Source organism: Aulonocara sp. 'chitande type north' Nkhata Bay, linkage group LG14, assembly GCF_057382095.1.
Source record: "Aulonocara sp. 'chitande type north' Nkhata Bay isolate Kocher_YH1m ecotype deep benthic linkage group LG14, A_spYH_male_GT1.1, whole genome shotgun sequence".
NCBI classification, from domain to species: domain Eukaryota; kingdom Metazoa; phylum Chordata; class Actinopteri; order Cichliformes; family Cichlidae; genus Aulonocara; species Aulonocara sp. 'chitande type north' Nkhata Bay.
Window position 1 is genome coordinate 5,319,740 of NC_141357.1, and position 19,626 is coordinate 5,339,365.

Consider the following 19,626-nt stretch of genomic DNA (forward strand, 5'->3'; position numbering starts at 1 on the left):
TTAAATTTGATTTTGCATTCATGTGGATCTTAAAGGTAGTGGTTAAAGAGTAAAAATAGCACTGACCACACAGATGTGGAATGGAGTTAACTGAAATTTTAAACTCTCCACATCCATCCAAATAGCACATGATAAACACAAATGCAGTTCATCTAGGCAGAATTTTGTCTAGCTCTGTACACTGTACAAATTTCAAAACACATTTGCATCTTTTACAAAGGAAAGGGGCTGCCTGGTTTACAGGATCAGACACACAATAGTACAGTACACTGGTGAAATGAAGCAGCCAAATATTTTTGAGGATATAGTAAACCTGGATAAGGATCTAACTTGTCTCTTTAGATATGGTGAAGGTACTACAAAATAACAGTTGCAATGCCTTAAAACATGTCTACTCCCTGAAGCTGGTATATAGGTACTCTCAAAAAAAATTAAACAGAATGAAGAAAAAACCAGATGAAGGTGGGAATAAAATTCAGACTCACAGTATAATGCCAGTTGCATTGTTCAGCTCAATTTTTTAAAGGTTTTAACAGGACAGGTTATGTCTTTTATTATAGTAAAACTTCAGCATATGGCACTGCATTTAGAAACTATTTCGAAACTATTATACAGGCAAATGCAAGACTAATTTTTACTATATAATAATCTGCCATTATTTTTCAAGAATGTTGGAAGTACTACTAATAGACTGACATTTATATGGCACTTTTTTAGCCTTACTGACTAAGGCTTTAGTGAATAAGCCACTTTTAAACATACATTCATACTTTTATTATATATACTTTGCAAATCATTCTACATTGAATTTATGGGTTAAATTTGACATATATCGTCAGAAGGATCGCAGATTGACCAGTGTTTGTTAAATAAGAGAAAAAGATGGTCAAAGTAAACTTTATTGTCATCTCTGCTATATACAGTTCAGTATATAGAGAGACGAGATGACGAAGCTCCAGTTCCATTCAGTGCAAAACAACTCGGGAAGCTTAGGGAGCTTAGGGAATCTTGTGTGAAACTTTACATGGGATGTCATATACACTTTAAATGGGACAATGGTGACCATTTTCAAGTGGGTCTGTGAGACTGCTGAGCTGAATGGTTCTTGCAGAGACAGGCACCTGTTGAACTTTGAGGAATCCTGTGAAATCTCTGAACAGCGAAATAGGAAAATAGGTGTGCTCAAAAAGTGTTGCGAAAAAGTATTTTTTCCCTTCTGATTTTTTTTTTTGCATATTTGTCACATTTACATGTTTAAGATCCTTCCATCCATCCATCCATCCATCCATCTGTGCTCTTCCGTATCAGGGTTCCAGTGGGGCTGGAGTCAATCCCAGCCACTAAATTTTAAATTTAGACAAAGATAACCTGAGTAAATACAAAATGTAATTTTTAAATGATGACTTTGAGAGAAAACAATATCCAAACTGGGACAGCCCTGTGTGAAAAAGTAATTACTCCTTTTTGAACCATTTATTAACTTTGACAAACCATATGAATTGGAAAGCTGAGTTCAGTTTCACTAGCCACGGCAAAGCCTGATTAAATGGTAAATGGACTGGTTCTTATATAGCGCTTTTCTACTCATCTGAGCACTCAAAGCACTTTACACAACTTGTGCATTCACCCATTAACACCAGTACATTTTTCCAAGTGCTTTATAGCTAACATTCACACACATTCATACGCCGATGGACGCATCGGAGAGCAATTTGGGGTTAGTATCTTGCCCAAAGATATTTGGCATGCAGGGGAAGCCAGGAATCGAACCACCAACCTTCCGACCAGTAGATGACCTGCTCTACCACCTGAGCTACAGCCACCCCACTGCCAGACCTCTTGAATAAAGAAGTCACTTAAATAGAATGTGTCTGATAAAGTGAAGTATGATAAATGGTATCATGAAGCAAAACATCATGCCAGAAAGAAGCTCTAGAAAAGATGAAAAACAAAGGCATTGGCATCAGTCTGTAAAGGGTTAAAAGGGAATAACAGTGAGATTCATTATCAACAAATGGAGAAAACTTGGACCGATTTTGGTAGGCTGGCAACTTGTTGGAAGGTTCACCACTCCATTTTTATTTTAATAACCCCAAATTGCTCTTGAATGCATCCATCAGAGCATTAATACATGTGGATGTTAGACAGAAAAAGTAGAAAAAGCATAGAAAGAAGATGCTTGTATGAATGGGTGAATGAGTAATGCTGTATAAAGCCCTCAGGTTGAGTAGAAAAGTAAGCATTCAACTAATGTGACTAGGGATGGGTACCGGTGTCCGGTGCCATGATGGCACCGGTTCTGACATAAACGGTAGTAACCAGACCGAAAAGCAGCGCACATTTCGGTGCTTTATTTCGGTGCTTTTTTTTCCTGAGCTGTGATACACTTCTAGCCAATCATTTTACGTTTCCGAGGATAGTAGGCGGGGCCAGGTACGTACGTTCTGTTAGAGCAGAGCTACAGATTAAAAATGCCCAAGGCGAAGCGGTCAAAAGTCTGGCTGTACTTCACAGCAAAATATGCAAACTCAGCAGCAACAAGTGCTTTAAGCTGATACTGTGATACTGTCAAAGGAGGTAACACCAAGAATCCGATTAAACAGCTGGCGACGCATAGCGTTTTTTTTAAAAGCCGAGAAATGCGCCGTATTTGATAGCTTGCTGCGAGACCTCACACCGTGCACGTCGGGTGGGTTGCCAGTTATCGGACCCGGAGCAACATCCCCCAAAACCCCGAAGAATAGAGTCCTGGCCCCTAGCCCTGCCAGTGTAGCAGAAATGATGAGGATGATGATGATGCAGCAGCTGTTCTTCTCTGCATGAGTAGCTTAATGTTGTTAGTGTGTAATTTACGTTGAGTAGGCTAACCACGTTATTACATTAATGCAGGTAAGGTGAACTAGCAAACATCATCATAGCTACATGCGGCTGTCTTCTTGTTTAATGGCAGATACTCCCTTCACCCTGGCCAAAAAGGCTAAAATGACCAAAGAAAAAGTGGAAAACAGTTAAACATGAGAGGTTTTTGGACAAAGTTTGTGTTTTTTCCATTGATTAAGCACTGCTTCCAGCCAAGAGTGATACCATGCCACATAGCTGCAGAAAAGGCTAACATTGTTATATTTTTACAAAAAAACCCCAGCTGAACATGAGAGGTTTTTGGACAAAGTTTGTGTTCTCCATTCTTTAAGCACCGGTTCGAGCACCGTTTAAGCACCGGTATCGGATAAAACCTAAACGATACCCATCCCTAAATGTGACCTACCTTTATAGTGAATGAATCAAACTAGTGTTGCATGATAGTCTTGACTCCCTTCTTGGTTCTGTTTTGGTTGCTTGGTTCTGTTGTGCTACATCTTGAAAAAATTCTAGCAAGAAAACCTGAGTAAGACAAGTAAACTGGAATGACATTTGTATGTGCGGCAGCAATTATGTAATGTAAAACCTACCAATTGACCCTATGTGAAGCAGTATTTAGCCTTCAGTTATGACTAAAAAACACTGATTGCTTTTTTGTATTTGCATTGATTGGATGCTGTAGAAGTAGACACATTCATAACCAATTACTGCCACCTATGTTCAATCACCTACACAGACCACTTTCAGAAACACAGGGTTTCATCAGAACCAGACTTGGGATTCTAAAAGAGATGAGTAAGAAAATTTATTTGTCTGAGAAGCATTATAAAATGCACTGGGATGGCCCAGATACAGACTCAGAGACTAGACTGTAGCTACACTTCAAATGTAGAAGACGACTAATCCTCCACACACGAGGGCATCCTGGTAAAATATTAAAGGATTTGTAGGACACATTATGGATGTGAGAACTATTTTCATAACAAAGACCAATTTTTGCCTATACCATTAACATTGCGGCCCCAAAATAGTTGTACAAAAAAACCTAAACAAACAACAACAACAAAAAAACCCCATAAGATATCATCAAGATATGTTCACAGTTTAAAAAAAAACCAAAAAAAAAAAAACGAAAAAAATAATTGTGCAAAATTTAATTTCTTTAAGATATTTGATGAGGTTAAAAGTCAAAAGTTTATATTTTGTGTTTACTCAGGTTGCATTTGTTTTATTTTATATTTAATCTGAATGTACATCTTAGCATGAGGATAGAATTTAGAATGTGTTTCACACAAAATTAAAGAAAGCAGAGGTGCGTGGAATATTTTTTCTCAGCACCTTTGATCCAAACCAGTTCTAAAGATGTAGGAACATATTCTCCTCCATTTCTCAATTAAATGTATGAGTACCTCAAAATTGAACTGACCTGAAAGTACTTGAGGGAACCGAAGGCAGAGGTTATATAAATGTGTATAAAACTAATGAAATTATAAAACACAAGATGACCATAACTATGAACAGAGCACAATAGTCAGTGAAGGTGGTAAGCATGTTATCCTTATAATAAAACAATACTGGGTGAAAATTAAATATCAATCCCAGGATACCCATTCTATTTAAAAATTGAACATAAATTCTTTATCTTATGTATGCATAACATTTCAATATCAATTTTTAGTACAATTTATTATAATAGATTTTATCATACATTAACAACTACAGCAGCTTTTGGCATCCACACAACAGAATTTTAAAAAAAAATCATGAAAAATTTAATTTTCAAGCTAAGGAAAGAGAAAGTTTGAAATGTAATTGTCTTTTAAAGATTTGGAGCAGGGAGCATACAGGTGAGGTGTGGATGGGCACATTTTACATTGAAACAAAAATGGCTTTTAAAGTATGTTTTCATACTTTTCACCAGTGAGGTCAAAATACTTTACAGTCTGTACAGTTCAGCACACTACAAAGTTTACAAAGCATGGAGGAAAATGTACATTTTTTTAAATTTTATTTTATTGTTTTAAATAGAAAAAAAATTGTCCGATGGGCTTCTGCGAAGGACCAAAAAAAACATACAAATGTGTCACTTAAATCATTGTCCCTTTAGTTTTGTTTGTTTTAAATCTGTCTACCACGTCCATAATCATTCTTTCATGTTCACATTCTCTATCCCATTCTTTTCATATTCCAAGTAAATTCCTATTACAGTAGGAAAATCATTCCTAACTGGTCTACACAGTGGGGTTAGAACTGACAATCCAGTTAATATTGTTATTCTGTTGGTCACAGTTCAGTGAGGTGAAATGGTGATTTTTTATTTTTAAAAATTACTGTTAATGTATATAGTTGTAGCAGTACCTAGTACTGCTGAAGAAGTTTACCTTGCCCAGTCATAACAGAATCCTTTGCATCTTCTATCTGCACAACTGCTATGCTCCCACTGGTTGGTACTCTTGTGCTGTATAGCTAATCACACCTCAGTCTGTTGCTGTGAGTCCGTGATGATGGTCACCCCTCGATGAAGCTCATCCATACTGTCAAAGTCACTGCCATGTTCAGAGTCATCCAGCCCACAGGGGGTTGACATGTCTGAGGCTGATGATGCACCAACGGACAGTCGGATACTTCGGGACACAGAGTCATCAGTGTCCCCATTTCCTGGTGTTCGCCCACTCACTGAAGAGCTAAAAACTTCATTTGGCGCCTCCCCAGTGGGTATTTGATGGGGAGGTAGGTACTGGCTAGGGTGGAAATATGGTCTGGCATGCTGATGCCTTGTGCTCAGTGTGCTCTCCTTGGAAAGTGGTGTATTGGTAGAAAATGGTGCATAGGGCTCAGTATAATCCTCACCTGTGGGCAGTGGAGGTGGCAGTTGGTCTTGATTAAGGAACTCTTCTTCGTGGGGAGGGAGATAGTCACTGTCGATGTCATAGCCCCCTAGATAGTAATCTGACTCCAGTTCTCGAGTACTTTCGCTAAGGCAAGGGGTCGAGCCTGCTACTTCGTTTCCATGACTTGCCTCGTAGCCTGGCACCTCTTCAATGTCTGAGAGCCTCGGGCTTGGCATCCAGTCTGATGTATCCCAGTGATATGCTAGACGGTAGAAGGGGAAATGGTTAGCAATAATCTGAACTGTAAAAATGATAAAAATTCATTTAAGAGCAAACACTCCAATGTGGAATTGGAGCATGGAAACATGCCTTCAGTAAGCCCCAGATGGGCGTGGTAACATCAACACTACATGGAAGTGTTGAAATTCAGGAATAGGACAAGACATAGTCTATACAAAAAACCTGTTAGGTGTGGCATGCACTTTGCAGATTGGTGTTACAAATGTGACAGCATGCTCAACTTCTTGAAGAATTGGCAGCATACAAGCCATGCAGTCCTTCCCCCAAAGAAATAAATAAAATGACAAAACAAACAATAATAACAAAAACAAAACAGTAGAAATCCATTCAGTTCAGTTAGAGCATTATAAAATATCTTGTAAATTATCTGCAAGGAAGTCATTTAAAAATCTCCTTCTCTCTCTCTATCCATCTATAATGAGACTAAGTATATTCCATGGAAATCGTTTTAGTTTGGGGGATTTTCAGTACACATTTGGACAAACACAAACATACACACATTCTGATGGATGGAATTGGGGTTCGGTATCTTGCCCAAGGAAACGTTTACATGGAGGAGCTGAAGATTGAGCTGAATCAAACTATTAGTTAGTAGACAAGTAGCTCTAATTATGATTTATGGGGCAGATTTGTAGAATAAATTACTAAAAAAAGATTATTTGCCACTACAGTATGTCATTAACCTGGTGCTCTCTCTTCCCAAAAGTATTAAGCCCTATTCCAGCTCTTAAGCTGCACGTTTCTAATAAGCATTTACTTGCCCCACCAATCTACCACATGCTTATTATTATGTTGTTTCTATTCTTTCTCTGTGCTTGTTCTTTGCTTTCCTGTCAGTCAGTGGCAAGGTCAGAAAGGTCAGAACTGGTCAAATAGCTGTCTTGTCCACTGGGGATCACTGGGTTTTTCTATAATGTAGGCTTTGTGTGAACTGGCTCTTAAAATAAAAACAAATTTAAATTATGTTACGGTGTTTCAAAAAGGACTAAATATTTGCTTGTCCAACCACTGTCACAATTTCCATGGCATACACTTCCATTTACTATGTATGTCCAGTGGATTGTTTGATCTTAAGGTCAGCTTTCATACCTGAAATCACAGCAAGACATATACTTACCTAGACTGGTTAATTGTTTTAATGGAATGGAATTTCTTTGGATTAAGAGAAACTTCCTGTCTCACTTCAATACATCGTCTTGAATACGCTTTCCCATGGTATCTGTAGTCCTCTGGCATAGCATAAATATTCATTCTTATCACTTAAGTTTGGCTTACTGAACGAATAATTGACTAATGACTCTGAAAACTGAATTCAGATTTCATTTAAAATGAGTTTAAAAATGCCAGTGAAACACAAAAAAAGATTTCCATGCATAAAAACAGAATACAAACAAAACTTAATGGGAAAACTTAATAACACAAGAACTGGCACAGTAGGGTGGAAAGTAGAGTGGTCACCACCGTGGCCTATTTAGCGCAGCACAAGACAAGCTGTGGAATAACTTATCTATACAAAGCTTTGACCAGAGAAGGAGATGAGGAATTTACCACTGACAAACTATAGGGCTATAGGGGTACAAAGATACAGCAGGTAGACAAAATAATTTCAGTAAGAACCATTTGTTTCTGATTTCGTTTTTAATTTTAATGCAGACCATTTATGAGGTCTGTCCCTGACTATACACCTGATAGATACACCATAAAAATAACTATTGGGAAAGCTTCTTTTATGTCAATGTTCCTCCACAAATGTGCTGATGGTATATAAAGTTGTCACTGGAAACTGTTTCGAAAAGGGCAGTCAAGCATAACACTGGAGAGAAGTGTTATTCTTGTTATTCCCAAATGGAGAAGTGCTGAGGCAGGCAAAGTGAACGATAAAAAAATGTTTTATTGGCTGATCCAAAAATTAAAAGAATTCCAGAATTCAAAAAGGTGAAACAACAAAAGGAATATGCAAACTGACAATCAGATAAAAACAAAAGGAAACCGTTTTTTCTCACTACTGTTGTTTTTGTGCATTCTCATCTCTTCTGTCTTCCATACTCCTCCTGTGACCTGGAAATCAATCTCAGTCCACCTTTTAGAAATAATAAAATGTATCTGGAAGACAGAGGAGAGAGAAGACTGCAAAGGTGTATCCTGTATGAGTATGTAGCTCACTTAATTGTGTAAAAAAATATTTGTTGTAAATGAAAAAATACACCTCAAATATGCACTATGAAAAATGTCTGAACCTTTTTGTGTTGACTGTTGCATGTATTTTATTTATAGCCTACAGCATATTTAAAAAACAGAGGCTAACCCAAATGCTTTTGAGACAGACACATTTACATACATATAAAAACTAGGTTTCCAAAAAACCCAGTTTTAATATAGACAAAAGGCTGAAAGGTGGGTTTTGCTGTGTTCATCAGTTGTTGTGGAAAATAAAAATTCCAGGGATTTAGTGGTCATTAAAATGTGTTCAGAATTTTTAAATTCATGGTGATTCATCAGACACACTGCTCTCCCCCACATTTGCTGCCTTTATAAGTTAAAAGTATTCAAACTCAGTTGGTACTTTACCAACAGAGAAACGTTACTAGGTATTGATCAAGAAAAAAAGTTGGAGTATCGCAGAGTACTGCCAAAAGACAGTCTTAAGTAAATATTACTAATTCAGAGGAGAATGTGTTCAATGACCACTCACACAAAAAAATTCATTCTGCATAAATTCAAAAACAAAAACTTAAATCTATTTTGTAAATCTTGGTCATGCCATGATTCAAACAAGATGACTATTCAATTCATGTACATCCTTTCTGACTCATTGGCTAACAACCTTGCAGTGATAGCGTCTTAGCCAGTGAGCAACCAGTTTTACAGTCAGACTCATCCCTTCTTACCAAGACGGTGTGGAGGCAGATTTCTTTTCTCATGTATTAATCACGTATTTAATCATATCACATTAGTTTTGTAATATCACTTTCTCACTTTACTATAGTAAGAGCACTCCTGTCACCAGTTTGCATGCATGTGGAATGTTAACACAGCGAGGCCATTGTAATGGGAGACGTTAAACAGATAGTGGGACTCCTTCTCCTTTTCAGGGATGTAAATCCTTAGGCGATGGCCAAGCAGAAAACAAGGTCATAATTCTCTCTGTGAGGGAGAAGGTATAGCCCCCCTGAGAGGGGCCAACATATAAGAGTTTGCGTTCTTTGTCTGTGTCTGTATATAAGATGTAAGGGCGGTGGCCACAATTCAAAGATGATCCTAGTGTTTCACTGGGATGCTCTCTCCACATTGCAATGTGTTTATTAAACCTGCTTCAAATGAAGCTCACTGGGTGTGTTGCAGGTTATTGTTAAAATTTCCACAACAAGGGCAATGGTGGAAACACTTTTACAGGATTCAAACTGAACTTCAGAAACCAACGGGCGACGTCACTATAGTACGTCCAACTTTTGGAGGGTAAAACACAGAACAGCCCGTCACAGCCATTACAGGGTTAATTAGTTAGCAAGCTAAGAAATTAATCTTGCTTCATCTTTATATCACTCTGACCATATTAGTTCTAGTTATTGTCACACAAAGAAATAAAGCAATAAAGCTAATTTTATGTTCATTCCCTGTCTTCAAAGTCCTGCATTTGGGCCCTGCTCTGCCTGCCACAAAGCATTTTTATGACAAATCCAATCATCAAAATCTATGTTGTTATGCAGTAAATAGATAAATAAAAATAAGAGCATTAATAGCGTGTGAAACTTCATTTTCCAAAATGCAAGAAATAGAATCAATCCAAAATCTAATTGATGCATGCTAAATCATCCAGCTAAGACAATCCCCCCAAAATTGATTCTGTTCATCTTGACATAGCATTTTCAGTGAGAGAAAAATTGGTCCACCCCAAGGATCTGGTCCCGCAGCACAAACAGAGTAATATTGCCATGGGCCCTGTGTCTACCTGGTTAGCCCAGTGAGACTGTGGAGGCAAAGACGACACAAGAGCTCTCGATTCTCACTCCTGGTTTATCCTTCATCACAACACAACTGAACACTGGCTGTGAGTGGAGCCCATGGACGCAATGGAGGTGCATGAGTATCGTGCCTGACGAAAACAAACGAGAGGAGTCCAACGACCTTGGAACAAAAACATCAGGTAGGCAATGATGCACTGGGCCAGGAACAGTCCAGAGCAATCCATTTTGCAAGAGAATTTGTAAGTTTGTCCGATGTTGACTTACTAATTTTAGTCCTGAAGCCAGTCATTTCATCAAGTTTGTTGGTACTCGAACTGGGACTCCTAATGCTAACAGTTCTGACAGTTTCTGCGCTCGCTGTAAGTGCTTCAGTGTAGAGCTGGGCGATATATCGAGTTTTTAAAACATATCGATATATTTTTATACGAGATATAAGATGTGACAATATCCTTTATATCGATATAGTCTATGTTACGTTATAATTATAGTTGTGGAGCCGCAAGTTTGCCTCTCTTTCGTCCACTTTTGTCTCTACGCAACGTTACTCCGCCTCGCCTTCACTGAAGACAACTCCCCCTCCTCCCCCATCGCTTCACGTGCAGGCAGCGACAAGACGGACACGGCAAATCTCCGTTAACGAGTTACTGCGCATCGCCCCATGCGTGGGGCTGGACGGCGTCAACGTGCTAACGAGCTAACCGCGCTAACGAGCTAACAGCGCTAACCCTAAAATCCTTTCATTCTCTCAAAAGTTGATAGCGCGCCTTATGTATGAATTCTGGTTGTGCTTGATGGCCGCGAACCGATTTTATGTGGTACACGCCGCTCAGCAATCTGTCAAAATGTTTGAGTACGACTTTGGTCAGCTACGGAGCTGCACCGCTTGATAGATTGTCGGCGCATTACGGCTACCGAGGAGCTTCGCGGAGTGATACGTACTGTGCATCAACGTAATATTACCGTACTGTGTGTGTATAAGGACCATAAATGGCACCTGTAAGAGACGTGGTTATGAAGCGGATTTCAAACTCCAGGCTGTCAGTCACACAGCAAAACTTGGGAACAGAGCAGCTGTGAAATCTGTCTTTGTTATTACGCTCAGCGTCTTTTAGTTTATATTTTGACTGCACAATTGTGAGCTCTTTGTTTAGCACAAAAACAACCTTGTTTTCTTTTATTTATGGAGCATGATTATTTAATGAATGCTCATAATTTAATTTTGAGTAATTTTTCATGTACATCTGTGCTGTATGTTAATAAAAGTGCCTGTGTGACATCTGGGACACAGCTTTGACTAAGAACTCTCTTTTTATTCTTACTTTATGGCTTAAAAAAAAAAATCGAGATATATATCTTATATCGCCATCCAGCTAAAAAATATCGAGATATGAATTTTGGGTCATATCGCCCAGCCCTACTTCAGTGGTATGCAAACTCCTTTTTGCACAGTTTGCACAAAAACATGCTTTTATCAAGGCTTCCCTCGGGTAGTCTTTTGAAAAGAAATGTGCCTCTGACCAGTCCTACCAACGCACTTTCTTCTGATTCTTCCATTTTTGTAGCTCTGATGTGTGCATCAGTGTAATCGGTATACCAGGAAATTGACAAAAGCCCCCCTTTGCTTGGAATGCAAAGTGCGATTAAATGCATTATTTTTTTAACATTTTATTTTTTTCAAATTAATTAATCGCAATTAACGTGTTAAATTCCCACCCATATATAAAAAAACCTGCACTGAAGTATTTAATTTGTTTTAAATATCACTCCAGTTAAATTTCTGACCATTACTGCCTACTCCAGCTGCTTTTATCCTGAACTCCCCCCCACACCAATTAATTTATTGATATACCACAACTTATTTTAGTAGAACAAGAACACAATAAATAAATATAAATATCTCAGTTTTGAATCACAAATACAGATATAAACTGAAGCCACAAATTAGTTAAAAACCCAATCTATGAAACAAGTGTGCAAATATCACAATACTGCAATAATACAAATCATGTGCGAACATTTAGGCAGCCAGATGTATCTGAGGGCAGGAACAATCAAAGTACAGAAAGAAGGTGCTGTATTTCACACTATTGGAAACATTTATCTTCACTTCACAGGTAGCTGCTAGCCCATACTGAACTTCGCACATCTATGGCGACCTACTGCATCCCAGAATGCATGGCAAGGTGTACTTGCAATGTACACCTGTTAGTTGGGTTCCAAATAGCAGGTGCTGTTACTTTAGCACACACCACACAGCTTTCTCGTGTGGTCCCAGCATCCTACTCAAATAGGGGAAGCATGACGATGGAGATCAGCTGTGTTGGTCAGCCTCCCCTGACACCACATTCTAAACCCACTCCTCCACCAGCCCCCTGTAGTTGAGCCACAAACTACAAACCGCCACATCATTCTTACTTAGACTGTCTGTGTCTCTTGCTTGATTCAATGTGTACTAGAATACTGCTGTTTTGTCTCTGGCACAGGAAGTGCTAGATTTGTGCCTGTTTTTCTTTTAAGCAATTTTAAAGCTCTTCCATATATCTGATTATCCACTCTTTTTGTTAGTTTCAAAATATCCAGCCTTAATTTTATTATCAACATCACTCTCCATCTTGCCAACAATCTTAGGACCCACTGTCTACCTTTAGCTGGCCGCTCCTCCCTGTGGCAATGTCAAAACTGACCACTCCCACAAGATTTGTGTTAATGCAAGACTTATATCGTTCATATATTTGCTGATATGCTGGTAAATTGCATGTATTCTAATATGACCCATACCATGCCAGTTTTGATACAATGCTATTTAAGCTGATTTTATTGAGAACATTTTATTTTGTCTACTTGCTGCAGGTAGATAAATGAAAAGATGAAGAGACAGGGTGTGGTAAAAGAAAGGTGGGGGTCGGTGGGCTGGAAGTCACCTCTATTGAAGGTTTGACCTTGGTCCATATCTGACACTGTCAGATGCAGAAAACAACAAGACACAAAAGTTAATGGCCAGCACTGTGCCATTTAAGGGCAGCTATATGCAGGAATTTAATTCTATCCTGATTAACTTGCTATAAAATAGTGCAGTAGGGACTAGTATCCCATTAGTGCAGTCATCTACTGCTGACCAGTTGGAATGAAACCCTGACAACCTTCAGCTTAATAAGTCACAATAAACTCAATAAACTGATCTAATTACAGTAGGTAGGAGTGTCTGTTAATGAAAGATAAAGTATGCTCCACATAGCAAGAGGACATTCAACTTATAGCTTAAGACACCTCTTTTAGTGAAATACGTCACTTACAAGATTGAAATTAGCAAAGAATGGGAGAGTGAGAGGAGAGACACAAAGTTGATAAGACATGGTACCTTCACTTTCGATTGTGTCGACTGCATCATTTACCAGTCGAATGACGGTCACTATGGAGGCTTGCAGAGAGAGAAAAGGAGCAGATATATAACATATATCTGAAATATAGGCATTCAGATTTGAAAATGCTCATCCTGTTGTCGGTCAAGTGTGTCCTCATGACCGAGTAATTAATTATGGCTGCCCACTACTTTCTCTGATCTCTGCAGAGGACTACCTCACCTGATTACCTGCTGTTTTAATGTTGGGAAGAAAAAGACACACTGCCAGACAAAGAAAATTTATAAAAGCAAAGAAAGTCATGTAGGAACAAGACATTATAAAACTAACATTCTTCTGCTTCTTGCCAGTTTTGCCAGATAAAGAGCAGGTGTGTTAACACCTGTCTTTGGCAAGCACAGGAAAGAAAATGGCAAAATAATTTGTACAACTGGGGAAAAAAATTCCAGTTAATTAACTGATGATTTTAAACAATGTAACTAGCATTTCTGAAGAATTACCATTCTGTGAAGTAAAATTAAAAATTTACTCAGAGGAATCTGTCTGTAAAAAAACAAACAAAAAAAACAACAACACAAAAGCAAAATACACAACTCCTTCACAAAAGCCACAACTACCAATAAAAGTTTGGAAAGCCACCAAAACGCCTTAGCTTGTCTGTGAATGATCTGTCTCACCACTTTTTATATCTTGGAATATCTATCCCACGAATTCCTACACTCAGCAGCGGGTCACCATACGATGTCACCTCCCATTTAAAATTCTGTATACTTGGAAACATTCTCGTTTGAAAGAAACAATGAACAGCCATATAAAAAAAGACATATTACATTTTCATTTTATGGGACAATGCAGATGACGGTTTAAGTTTCAGTGACAAAATATTATCCTTTTTTTTTTTCATTCTCCTCTCATCTCCTGTCTTGTACTCTGACATATACCCATCATTGCCCTCTCTATCCACTGCTACCCACGCTGACAGTGTCTTTCGGTATTTTTATCTGATTATTATTGGTTTTATTTGTTTCGTATAAGAATATTCACAAATATTTCAAAAGCATTTTGTCCCACAGGTGAAACCCAAATGTGACGGGCTGGTTTTGCATGGATAATGGTGAGCAAAACGAATAAAAAGAAGAAAGCAACTCCTGTTGCAACCAAAAGTTAAACAAAAGCAAACTAGAGTATTCAAAGAATCATGAAGCACTTTTCTAATGGGTGTGTCTTACCATTGTCATCACAAGAATCAGACTGAAAGGAGCTCAGTGACTGGACCTCTGAGTTACTGCCTTTGTTGCTTCCTGAGAAACATGTTACTTCTTCTGCCATGTCGCCCACCTTACCTGTAGGAAAAAGTCAGGGAAGATTGTAAAGCAAGCACAACTCTGTGTATGTTGTGCAAAAACATTTATCAAGACATCATATTTAGGTAGTGCCTTCAGTGGCTCCAGTTGTAACTGATAGTGTACCTGTCCTACAGCCTGCATTAAAAAAAACAAACATCTGGGATTGTTGACTGAGCAGCAAAATACAATTTAATGTTAGTACAAAGCTTCTATAATTCATGAATAAACCTGCATAGTAAACACTGCAATGCCTCAGTAAACCAAGAGTGACTTATTCTAACTAGGAGACAAATTGTATAAAATTCACTCACACTCATCATTATCCCATGGGCTCTTGCATATGGAGTCACAGTCTGAGCGACATGGTGAGACTGGTGGAAGGTTGGGGGCCACGCTGCACACCACCACCCCTCTCCTAGTGGTTCCTGAAAGGATCCTTGGTGACTCAGGGTGAAAGGTACTCATCTCTGTATGTTCCACACTGCGTCCATCTGCCATCTTCTCTAGCGTGGAACGTGGGTCTCCTTGGAAACAGGGCGTGTATGCCATGGGTCTCACAGGGACCTGTGGAGGTCCCATCATCCCACCCCCTCCCAACATGGCAGACTCCATACCTGGCTCTGAGTACAGGTTGAGAGGGTCTCCTGAGGTGCAGTGTAAGGTCTTAAACTGAACACCATTGGCCTTGTTAAGGAGTGCTGCAGTGGCTGGGTCCTGCACCAGAGATAGATTGTTCCGCGAGTAGTTTTTCTGGAAGACCTTCTTGCGGAATGCAATGAAGAGGATGATGAGGGTGATGATGACAAAAAGTACGACAGCAATGCCAATAAGCTCCTCCCTACCAACCACAGCATGACCAGCCTGCATGTCGGGGACAACAACAGGCCTCAGGCCACAGCGCTGACCCACAAAGCCTGCCGTGCAGTTACAGTAGAAGGAGCCGTGAGTGTTAATGCAGGTGCCACCATTCTCACACTCCCCCTCTGGATTCCTGCGGTCACATTCGTTCACATCTTCCTCACAACTGCAGGATAAAAGGATGGAAATAGAATGGAAGAGACCAGTGTGAAAAGCCTGTCAATAAAGAAAAAACTGCACAAGTATGTATCCATATGTAGCCTCACATTAATACCTTTCTCTGATGTTTGTAACCATCAACATATTATAGTGTCATTTATCTTCTAATAAAATCAGAGAGAAGAATGTGTTAAAAAGAGAAAGAAAAAAAAAGAAGAGTCATTTCACCTATAATTAAAATATATGAAAAGGGAAACATTTATGTAGGAAAAAAAATTGCTTTGAAAACTACAGACTCATCAGTTCTCAAAGATATAGTATTTGAACAACTTTCCAAACTTTGAAATTTTCCAAAAACAAAATTGTCCTAAATTGTAGACACCAGGTGACCACTTTCTAATCTGTGGTCACCCTAATCTCTACGCTGTGAGCAGAGTTACACTTAATAACCAAATGAAAGATAATGCACTAAATGTTTTATGTTTGTCTGATAACTGTTGGATTTGATCATTTGTAAACAACCTTTTTTTTTTCATCATATTGTTAATGTGACTGTTCAGTGAGCAGCAATAGACCTCTGCTACACTAGGATCTGAATGAAGAGACATTGCTAACGGGTGTAAGAATGACATTTGTACAGAGTGACTCAACTGTTCAGAATGGTGCATGCCAGGTTTGTGTGTTTTCACTCAGACTTACGTCAGGCCCCTGAAGCCTCTCCTGCAGCTGCAAAGAAATGCATTGCCAATGGGCTTACACACACCGCCGTTATGACACGGGTTGGGAACACATGCTGTTATCTCCATCTCACAGTGCCCCCCAGTGTACTGGGGTTTACAACTGCATGAGAACCCTGGGAGACAGACAAAGTGTAAGACTTCATTAAGAACAGATCACTTCTTTTAATGTACAGCACTCACTTCTATACAAACACACACACAATTTTGACCTAAAATAATATCATTTTTAGATTGAGCACTACAGGACTCATTAAAGGTGCTGGGGGCTGGCTTCGATGGAGGTGGGGAGCCACATTATTGCTCAGACTGCCCTGCAGTCATGTATATTGGTCCTCTGCCTCACTCTCCCCTCCTGGCTTTCATTTTATTGCAAACCCTCTAATCCCTCTATATACTTAGATTATTTAAAATAATACATAATTTATTTATATATACACACATATTATACAAGTAAATAGGACAAGTGTGTGTGTGTGTGTGTGTGGGGGGGGGGGTGTAGATCCAGTACTATAGAAGACGTGACTTGTACACATCTTCACAAATATGCAGAAAAAACAGACCCAGGGGATAGCCCCACTCCCAAAAGGGAAAATATACCACCAAGTGGAATATTTCTTACCTAAAGCTGAATAAATATATCTAATATTTATTAACCCTGATTTCATAGGGGAGTGAACTACTTGGGTTGAAAACAATTTGGTAAAAGCATCCTGGGCCTAGCTACGCAACATTGATGTAGTACGTACTTAAATGGTGGGAGTGAGCAGAGTTAATGCAGAAAACTCATGCAAACATGGGAAGAAAACACACTCTAAACGGGACCAGGGACCCTTGTTGCAGAGCAAAAACAACATGCTTCAAGAGATCAACCATCATCCCTGTGGCCAAGAACAACAAGCCCTCATGCCGGAATGACTACCGGACAGTTGCACTGACTTCCTGCACACCACCCTTAGCCACATGAACAAGAAACAGGGTAACTATGTGAGACTGCTGTTTGTTGATTACACTTCACTTTAACACAATAGTGCCCGGCAGACTGTTCACAAAGCTGAGGGATCTAGGACTCAACAGCCGTCTGTGTGCATGGGTGTTTAACTTCCTCACTGGCAGAACTCAGGTGGTGAGGGTGGGCAGGTGCGTCTCCGACGGCATCACCATCAACACAAGAGCGCCACAAGTGTGTGTACTCTCGCCACTGCTCTACTCCCTCTACACTTCAGACTTTATGGCCACTCAAGGCTCCAATACCATTGTGACGTTTGCTGATGACACAGTGGTGTTGGGCGCCAACTCCAACAACAGAGACTACAAGCCCATTATCATCAATGGAGTTCCAGTGGAGAGGGTACAGTCCTTCAAGTACCTTGGTGTCCACATCTCCTCAGATCTGACATGGTCTGCCCACATTCAGGTCTTGTCCAAAAAGGCTTGGCAGCGCCTGTACCACCTACAACAACTGAGGAAGTTCAGGGTTTCTCCAGGGATCCTCAGGACTTTCTAGGCACTGTGGAGAGAATCCTCACACAGAACATCACGTCCTGGTATGGAACAGCTGTGTCAAGGACATAAAAGCTCCTCAGAGAGTGATCTGTACAACATAACGTTGCTGCAGGACTGCTCTCCCCTCCCTACAGGACATTTACACCAGGAGATGCTTGTCCAGAGCAGCTCACATATTGAAGGACCTGTTCAACCCCAGCAATAAAATGTTCCAACTTCTGCAATCAGGCAGTAGGTTCTGCACCATCCGGGCAAGAACAGAGAGGTTCAAGAGGAGCTTCTACCCTCAGGTGGTAGACTAACCTAAAAGTCTGTGGTTTTTGTCCTGGGGTAATACACTAAATCCTATTTCATCTAATCCATACATGGCAGAGTGGTGTGTGTGTGTTAGAAAGAATAAAACAGCTTTATAAGTATGTTTGTGAATCTGCGAATGTGTCTTGCACTAAATGGACCAATAAATTGATCAGAAAGCTCCCAGTGTAGTAGATAAAATAAAGTCCTGTATGAATGTGTGTGAATGGGTGTAATGTAGTTTGTAGTGTGTAAATGATTTATACCAGTCTAATTTTCATCTGGGTTTCGAAACACATACACACATTTTGGGAATTTAGGTGAGTATACACATGCACAAATGCCATGTAATACTGCTAATAACTTCAGACAGGCCTTGCAAATGCACACAAAATAGTGGAAAATATAATATGTATACACAATACATTTCAGAGAATCATAACCTTTCGAATGAACTTTAAAAAAATAGACTTATCTACTTTATACATCAAAACATTATCAGATTAGTTTTAAGAAAAATGGTTAATGCACACAGCTTTGGTGAAATGGATTGGGATTTATATTTTTAGTCATACTACTTCGAGAAGCACTTTTACACTACAGCGCACGCACACACGCACGCACACGCACACGCGCGCACACACACACACACACACACACACACACACACACACACACACAATCATTCAGTGCTTCATTATATGTGCAATCACACACTCAGCGGTTGATGCATCCAGGGGTAAGAGTAGTAAGGAAACTAATACCTTAATCTTTCAATGTATACTCATTGAAAGATTGAGATGTCATGAAAGACCTCTGCAGCCTTGTGTTTTCTGAGGTGACTGTGCTGTTTCATTTATTTTCTATGACTCACCACCAGCAGGTAGACTTGTACAAGTAGCTCCGTTGTGACATGGCTGCTGCAGACATGCATCAGGGTAGAGAATGCAACCCAGTTTCAGCTCTGTCAGTCCCACCACCTCTGCATACTGCGAACGTTTGTTCTGCAATGGGAGCTCATTGTTGTTCAGCATTACAGAGTCCAGGCAACCTTGGAATCCATAAAGCACCCGGGGGTCCTTCTGGAATTCCATGAGGCTACGAGAGTTTGGGGGCTGCACCTAAGAACAACAAGGGTTAGGAATTTTGAGTTAAAATGCTTGACATAGTCTGCAGGTACTCCTGTCAGCCTACATAGTAAAGCTTGTAAAAATAAAATGTATTTATTTTTAAAATTATCCTGTTTTCAAGAATTACCCAAATTACACGAGATGAAACGCCTGAACTATTTAAAAACTAAAAATCAGGTATATACTAATTTGTTTTTATATGTGTATTGATTATAGATAATTGAAAAACCTTCTGGGAAAAACCTGGTGTGGTTAGGAGAGACCATCCCACTTTGGACCTGA

The 19,626-nt window shown here is 39.5% G+C and overlaps 1 protein-coding gene across 5 annotated transcripts in view; it reads right to left on the bottom strand.

Annotated features, from left to right (window-relative positions):
• Positions 1–74: 74 nt before the first annotated feature.
• fat3a (FAT atypical cadherin 3a) overlaps positions 75–19,626 on the bottom strand; it is a 182,592-nt gene continuing 163,040 nt past the window's right edge. For 2 of the 5 annotated variants that reach the window (XM_086260681.1, XM_086260679.1), the window contains 7 exons: positions 19,089–19,335; positions 16,377–16,530; positions 14,972–15,684; positions 14,544–14,657; positions 13,314–13,373; positions 12,877–12,912; positions 75–5,952 (listed from right to left, as the gene is read on the bottom strand). In XM_086260681.1, the coding sequence (XP_086116807.1) occupies positions 5,330–5,952; positions 12,877–12,912; positions 13,314–13,373; positions 14,544–14,657; positions 14,972–15,684; positions 16,377–16,530; positions 19,089–19,335 (1,947 nt within the window). In that variant the 3' untranslated portion in view covers positions 75–5,329. The remainder of the gene's footprint in view (positions 5,953–12,876; positions 12,913–13,313; positions 13,374–14,543; positions 14,658–14,971; positions 15,685–16,376; positions 16,531–19,088; positions 19,336–19,626) is intronic. The other 3 variants (XM_086260683.1, XM_086260682.1, XM_086260680.1) reach the window with 2 other exon arrangements.